The following is a 7,845-nucleotide window of genomic DNA, read 5'->3' on the forward strand; positions in this document are numbered from 1 at the left end:
ATGATCCATATAATTAATGTCAAAGTTTATAGCATAACCAAGGACATCACTATGACTTGTCTAAGCCTGGACAACTATTTCTATAACTTCTTCTGATCTTACTTTTATGTTATACTTTAACTTCGTTTTTTTTTGTATTTTTTTATCTATCTTATCATTCTACTCCATGCCCATCTCATTGTTTGTCTTTTCTTGTCATTCTCTTGCTATATGTTATACACCCTTTGCACACACGCTAATTAACCCTCATTAACGCACCTTTGAAAAGTTTTGTTGCGGAAAATCTGGGGCTCAACCGAACATCTGGGGTTCAACCGGACGCCAGCACAAAATTACCATTATAGTAAGCTCTGGATTGAAATTCCAAAAGCCATTTGCATTACAGCTTTTATTAGGGTTAGCATGCAATGTGAACAACATAAAAATATATGTATTATAGAAGAAATATGTTGGCAAATCAAGAAATTACAAAACTAAATTGTTTCCAGTATGGTGATTCTCGGATAGGGGAGGCTGCTTTACATGATAGCATTATAGTGTTTAAATAAGGGGTGGTGTTAGCAAGGGGAGGATGCTTTATAATATGATTACGGTTATTTGATAAAGCAAGATTCTTTACATAATAACCCTGATAATGAGTAAATTTTCTTTCTTCCCCAGTCTTACTGATGTCTCTCTCTCTATGGTTGTTATTGATTAAAATTACTGATGTCAGATGAACATCAAAAACAGTAATCCTGTAGCCTCTAATAGTGGCGACCTCTGTCAGTGCAATGTTTTTTCTGGCAGCAGTTGCGCTACAGTGTATTTGAGATCCGTATGACTTATTTTATTCCATACCTGGTAACATTTAAGCATTTTTTCCCAGATTATCTCCTTAGAGTGCTCATTAAGGCTAGGTTGTTTTAAGCACAGAACTACACAATGTGCTGTATGTGCTCTGTCCCCTACAGGTATCGAAACTCGGTTTTCAGTGTTTTAAACCTGTAGTCTTACTGCTGAGCTATGGATTATAAAAGTGTACACAAGCAGGTTGAATCCATATACGAAAGTTCCTACTTTGTAAATCTGGTAAAACAGGAAATTTTGTGGCGAGGCTATCCGCACCCTTTTATGGACGAAATATTGGGCAGGTTGGTCATTCGTGTTCGAGTTAGACCCCCATAATAAGATGGTTTTTCTAAAGATTAACTAGCCATATAATGTGAGTACAGTCGATGCAGACCTGCAGGTGTTTCAATAGTTCTTAATGAATGTTCGTCATTCGATTGTAAGTAATTTACATGTTCCAGTTTCTTCTCGAATCGCAGCATCTGTCACGCTCTTAAGAGTTGATTTCAGTTATTCTCCTGCATGCACCCGAGAAGACCTTGGGTAGAAGGTTCATATGTTAAGCTCACGTTAATTCAATCGTTCTCTGACGTTTATCTCTCTGTTTGACGGGATAAAATATCTTAAATACTTTAATCACTGTACGTTGAAACTTTCAATCAATTCTTATATAATTAGAAGTACTGTGTTACTTTTTATAAGTGTTTACAAAATCACAGTATTTCTTTTACTTCTATATTCAAACTTATTCTTAAAAAAAGAATTTTTAAGCTGTTAACAATCGAAAAGCGTTTCTGTGCTGTTAACACCATTTCGAATTTCAGCTTAAAACAACATCAAATTTTTTTAAATAATAATGCACCGTAAGACATCAGGTAGTATTCTGTTTTAATCGAATGTAAAAATTATAATATTTAACTTTATCAAGTGTAATGTACCAAGAGATGTCACAATCAGTACATTCTTGGATTCGAAACCCAGTCAAACAAGGTGACGATACAAAAAGGGAAGATAGCTTATTACCAGCTGAGTAGCTAACCCAAAGTTATTGTTTCTTTTATTGACCCCAATTATTTGGGTGTCATATCCCAGATGTTGCTCTTGCAACATTACACTGATCAAGTTTTAAGCGTTTTAATTTGAAATGTTTTCTTAATATTACCACATATTCTAAGCTTGTAAGTTGGGTTATAAGAAAAAGATAAAACTCAAGAATTAGATCAGAAAAATATTATTCATTGTGTTTGTTAAAACTAAATATACTTTTATTATCCAATAAGATTTTAAGCTACACATTATGTAGTTTTTATTATCCAATAAGGTTTTAAGCTAGATATTAAGTAGTTTTTATTATCCAATAAGGTTTTGAACTACTCATTATGTAGTTTTTATTATCCAAAATATCTAGCTCAAAACCTTAATGTAGTTATTTATTATCCAATAAGGTTTTGAGCTAGACATTATGTAGTTTTTTATTATCCAATAAGGTTTTGAGCTAGACATTATGTAGTTATTTATTATCCAATAAGGTTTTGAGCTACACATTATGTAGTTATTTATTATCCAATAAGGTATTGAGCTACACATTATGTAGTTATTTATTATCCAATAAGGTATTGAGCTACACATTATGTAGTTATTTATTATCCAATAAGTTTTTTCGTTTAAGATATTAGAATTGTTTTTTTTATTTCACGTGGAATTCGGAATAAAAGCCTAATTTGTTTTCTTTAATGATCAAGAATGTTCGTGGATTTTATGAATTTGTTTATTATTGTTATTATTATTATTGAAGAAATGTTTTGTTTTTTTCATATTTTCAGACTGAAATTACGAAAAGGCTGAACATCATCATGGCCCAAATACTCCCGTTTTTGTCCCAAGAGGTTAGTGATAAATATAGTTGATGTGTTAAAAACTAAATAAAAGTTAGCATTAGTTTTAATGCTGTGTTGTTTTAGATTTCCATATTTAACTAAAGGCATTTTAAAATAGAAGCAATGTAAAAAATGAAGAGTAAGTGATTAATAAAGAACTCTGGAGATAATTCATTAAATGAATATACGTATAGATCCAAGCTGTAATATTTTATAATCACTGTAAATATGCCCAATTGTGTAGATTGATAGGTACATTGATCTTGTATTTCTAAGGTCATATTTATTTTTAAAAACTGATGGGTAGATTTTTTTCTCTCTCTCTACAATTCATCTTATTTTGTTGTTCGTTGAAGCTCGACCTCAATGTGACCCAGTGGTAAGCATGCTGGACTGTAGATTTTCAAGTCCAGGATTTGTGTCCCGTTAACGCCAAATAAAAATATAAATATATCGCGCTCTGCACTTTGGGGATATGGGTGCGTATGAAGATTGACAGTCAAATCCCACTGTTTGGTCTGACAAGAATTAACTGTAGGTAGTGTTGACTAGCTGCTTTCCCATTAGGCTACCGCTTCATATTTACGGACGGCTAGCGCGAAATTTAACAAAGAAACAAACATTGAACCTCACGAGGTATTAACCGCCACGTTCAGAAGGTTCGGTTGAAGCTCACGAGACATTAACTACCACGTTCAGAAGGTTTTGTTGAAGCCACGAGACATTAACTACCACGTTCAGAAGGTTTAGTTGAAGCCACGAGACATTAACTGCCACGTTCAAATGGTTTGGTTGAAACCCAAGAGACTTTAACTGCCACGTTCAGATGGTTTGGTTGAAGCTCACGAGGCATTAACCACCATGTTCAGATGGTTTGGTTGAAGCTCACAAGGCATTAACAGCCACATTCAGATGGTTTGGTTGAAGCTCACAAGGCATTAACCGCCACGTTCAGATGGTTTGGTTGAAGCTCACAAGGCATTAACAGCCACATTGAGATGGTTTGGTTGAAGCTCACGAGGCATTAATCGCCACGTTCATATGGTTTGGTTGAAGCTCAGTAGGTTTGATTCGGTTCCCTTACGTCTACAATTTTATATTTTCACTGATGGTTTACTTCTTTCACTGAAACTCTGAACTTTCCGTATACCAAAATACTTCCAATATTGACCAAGAGTCAACAGTGTCTCGGTCAAGTAGTTTTTTTTTCGATTTTGTTCTGATAAAACGCGTTCTTATACTCGACCGTGTACGCTGGAGCAGACATTAGGGTTACTTGCATCTGTTGTGAAGAGTGTTTCTTTTCTAGATTTACTGTTGAAAGTAGAATGTGGACGTTTCAGCTAGTCATGTAGTCTCGCAGAATGTACAGAAACTGTATATCTGTTTATCTACTTACCAAATGGTCGGAGAACTAGTGGTTCTTAAGATAAAGGATCTTTAACTGTGCTTAACAGGTGAGCTTATTTCAAAAGAATGGAATATAAAAACATTTAACAACTACCGATTAAACCTATTGTTTTAACTTTTTCTCTAGTTACTGTACATGATGTAATACAGTCAATATATTTCACCATATTCTCCCCAACTTCAGTTCACGGTTTTTAAATTACTGGTTACATGACCCGCTCTGAGAACAAAGATGCTTTCTGGCAGAGTTCTCCGTTTCTTGTGAATTATGTTGAAATTAAAATAAATAATGTTGTGAGATTAATTCTTACCCTAAATCTCTAATTTGTAAATGATTTGAATAAAATTATAAATAGTTACAATTCTAGAATTGAATTTTTTAGACCAAAGCCACAGTGATCTAGCTATCTACTGTATCCCCCTCGGGGAATCGAATCCCAGATTTTAGCTGTCTCATCAGAGGACAAATCACATCGTAACAGTTTTTGTTTGTAGTAACTGTCTGATGAGCCATGGTATTGGACGAATGACCTCTTAGGCACTGGATATGGTAGATGTAGTGGGGTTGATATTATATTTTCATTTGCTTTCACATACGGGTTTTTGGAATTTCTGTGGTCATGGTTACAGTATAAGTTCTCTCTCCGGCGTATTTCTTCTCTTGTGGTCGAAGCTGTTGTCATAGCTACAGTTTCACTTCTCGCTCCAGCATGCTTACTTGTATGTGTAGTGTATATAGTTGGTGTAGTTATATAGCTTTTACACTTTCAGCATTTGTGTTTTGTAGATAGTGTTTCATTGTTGCTATTGTCATAGTTACAGTTTCACTTCCCACTCCAGCGTGGTTACTTGTATGTGTAGTGTATATAGTTAGTGTAGTTATATAGCTTTTACACTTTCAGCATTTGTGTTTTGTAGATAGTGTTTCATTGTTGCTGTTGTCATAGTTACAGTTTCACTTCCCGCTCCAGCGTGCCTACTTGTATGTGTAGTGTATATAGTTAGTGTAGTTATATAGCTTTTACACTTTCAGCATGTGTGTTTTGTAGATAGTGTTTCATTGTTGCTGTTGTCATAGTTACAGTTTCACTTCCCGCTCCAGCGTGCCTACTTGTATGTGTAGTGTATATAGTTGGTGTAGTTATATAGCTTTTACACTTTCAGCATTTGTGTTTTGTAGATAGTGTTTCATTGTCGCTGTTGTCATAGTTACAGTTTCACTTCCCGCTCCATCGTGTTTAATTTATAGACAGTGACCGCAGCTGCTGTATTCACGGTTACTGATATTTAATCTTCAGAATGTCTATTTTACAAATAGACTGGAGTTTGTGTAGTAGCTGATATATATATACATATATTTTATGTTTAGAATGCTTGTGTTATACTAATATGATTGTGGTTGTTTTATTCATACTTTAGATCATACTATACGTAAATAACTGTTGACGTTAAGACAGCAGTAGAACTTGTGCGATACAGTACATTTGAAATGAATCAGCTCTGAAGTTAACTGGCTTACAATGGTAAAATCATGGGTTAGATTCCTTAGAACAATTGCTCAGTGACAAGGTTCGTGTTTATGTATGGTTTCTCCCAAGACCCCAACACCAACAATTGCTCTGTGATAAGTTTGTTTGTTTAAGAGCAAAGCCATATTGGACTATCTGTATGTTAGCGTTGTAAGTCTGTTACCATACCACTGTCCCACCGGGGAACACCAGCAGTAAGTCTGAAGGCTTACAACGATAAAAGTCGAGTTTCAATATCCATGGTGGGCACAGCACAGATAGCCCATTGTGTAGCTTTGCACTTAACAATAAACAAAACTCTCAAGACTACTTTCAGTAATAAACAGGAGATATAGAGACTATAATATCCCAGGCGGCTGAGTCATCAAATAATTAGATATCAATTGTAGAAGTCAAAATACGGGACCAAACGATGGGGTGGGAGGAGTGCACCAACATGTACGGAATCACTTGTATCCCCACCGTAACGAACCACAGAAGTTATATAACGTGGGCTCTGTCACTACCTCTACATCAGAGAATAATTGTCTGTAAAAAGCTGTGTTAAAAAAGATACAAGGTTTCGTGTTGAAGGTAAAACAGTAAAAAACCTGTGTAGTCTTTCTCTCTATTCACTTGTCTCTCTATTTTGTCTTTTTGTCAATTTCTGTTAAAGATATGTTAGCAACATTTGTTGTTGATAGATAAAATTTCAATTGATCATATGGATGAACACAGAGAGTTAATTTTTGGCACATTATTGGTATGCACGTGATTAGCTAAATGATTACGTGCTGATTTGCCGTGAAATTTCAGCGATGGTTTCAGTTTTGTTTTAACCTCCTAGTTTTCCATTGTTAGTCGAGACAACAAGCGTGCGTGCTAATAGTCTGATTCAAATATGTACTTTCGATCTGTGCAGGTTTGGGTTGTTCTGTAAGTTTGAAACTCAATGTTCTATATTTTTCAGCATCAGCAACAAGTAGCTGTTGCAGTGGAGCGGGCCAAACAAGTCACCATGACGGAACTGAATGCAATAATTGGGGTAGGTTATAACTAACTTTCCTCTCTCCATGTGCCACGTTTGATCCCTGTTTTTATGTAATAAATATATCGAAACAACAATTATTATTGTAAAGTGCATTTTCTTCTAACACTTCGGATTAAGATCTTTATATATTTTTACCTTGGTAATTAAATACACTATAGATGACGCCACCAGGTTATGCTAAATAAGTAAATTTTTGTCCAAATTTGTTGACTCGAAGTATGACGCCTTGTAATATCTATCATAGTTTGTTGCTTCGTTTTTTATTTCTCTTTGTTATCAAATCCAGAAAGTGTTGATTTTACCACCAGATGAACACTTCAGTTATCAACAAATTCAGAAAGTGTTGATTTTACCACCAGATGAACACTTCAGTTATCAACAAATCCAGAAAATGTGGATTTTACCACCAGATGAACACTTCGGTTATCAACAAATCCAGAAAGTGTTGATTTTACTACTTTCCTTTAAGATTGTAGCAGAGTAACGTGATGAGGTAGCAGGACATGGTACACTTGTATCTCATTATGTAACATGTTCATGTTGTAGCGGAGTAACGTGACAAGGTAGCAGGACAGACTACACTCGTATCTCATTATGTAACGTGTTCATGTAGCAGAGTAACGTGACAAGGTAGCAGGACATGCTACACTCGTATCTCATTATGTAATGTGTTCATGTTGTAGCGGAGTAACGTGACGAGGTAGCAGGACATGCTACACTCGTATCTGATCATGTAATGTGTTCATGTTGTAGCAGAGTAACGTGACAAGGTAGCAGGACATGCTACACTTGTATCTCATTATGTAACGTTTTCATGTTGTAGCGGAGTAATGTGACGAGGTAGCAGGACATGCTACACTCGTATCTGATTATGTAATGTGTTCATGTTGTAGTGGAGTAACGTGACAAGGTAGCAGGACATGCTACACTCGTATCTGATTATGTAACATGTTCATGTTGTAGCAGAGTAATGTGATGAGGTAGCAGGACAGACTACACTCGTATCTCATTATCTAACGTGTTCATGTAGCAGAGTAACGTGACAAGGTAGCAGGACATGCTACACTCGTATCTCATTATGTAACGTGTTCATGTAGCAGAGTAACGTGACAAGGTAGCAGGACATGCTACACTCGTATCTCATTATGTAACGTGTTCATGTAGCAGA

At 35.6% G+C, this 7,845-nt stretch overlaps 1 protein-coding gene across 2 annotated transcripts in view; it reads left to right on the forward strand.

Moving 5' to 3' along the window:
* Positions 1-2,641: 2,641 nt before the first annotated feature.
* LOC106475558 (transducin-like enhancer protein 1) overlaps positions 2,642-7,845 on the forward strand; it is an 18,074-nt gene continuing 12,870 nt past the window's right edge. For both annotated transcript variants that reach the window (XM_013936237.2, XM_022379644.1), the window contains exons 1-2: positions 2,642-2,717; positions 6,597-6,671. In XM_013936237.2, the coding sequence (XP_013791691.2) occupies positions 2,685-2,717; positions 6,597-6,671 (108 nt within the window). In that variant the 5' untranslated portion in view covers positions 2,642-2,684. The remainder of the gene's footprint in view (positions 2,718-6,596; positions 6,672-7,845) is intronic.

Source organism: Limulus polyphemus, unplaced genomic scaffold (assembly GCF_000517525.1).
Source record: "Limulus polyphemus unplaced genomic scaffold, Limulus_polyphemus-2.1.2 Scaffold8798, whole genome shotgun sequence".
In the NCBI taxonomy this organism is placed as follows: Eukaryota; Metazoa; Arthropoda; class Merostomata; order Xiphosura; family Limulidae; genus Limulus; species Limulus polyphemus.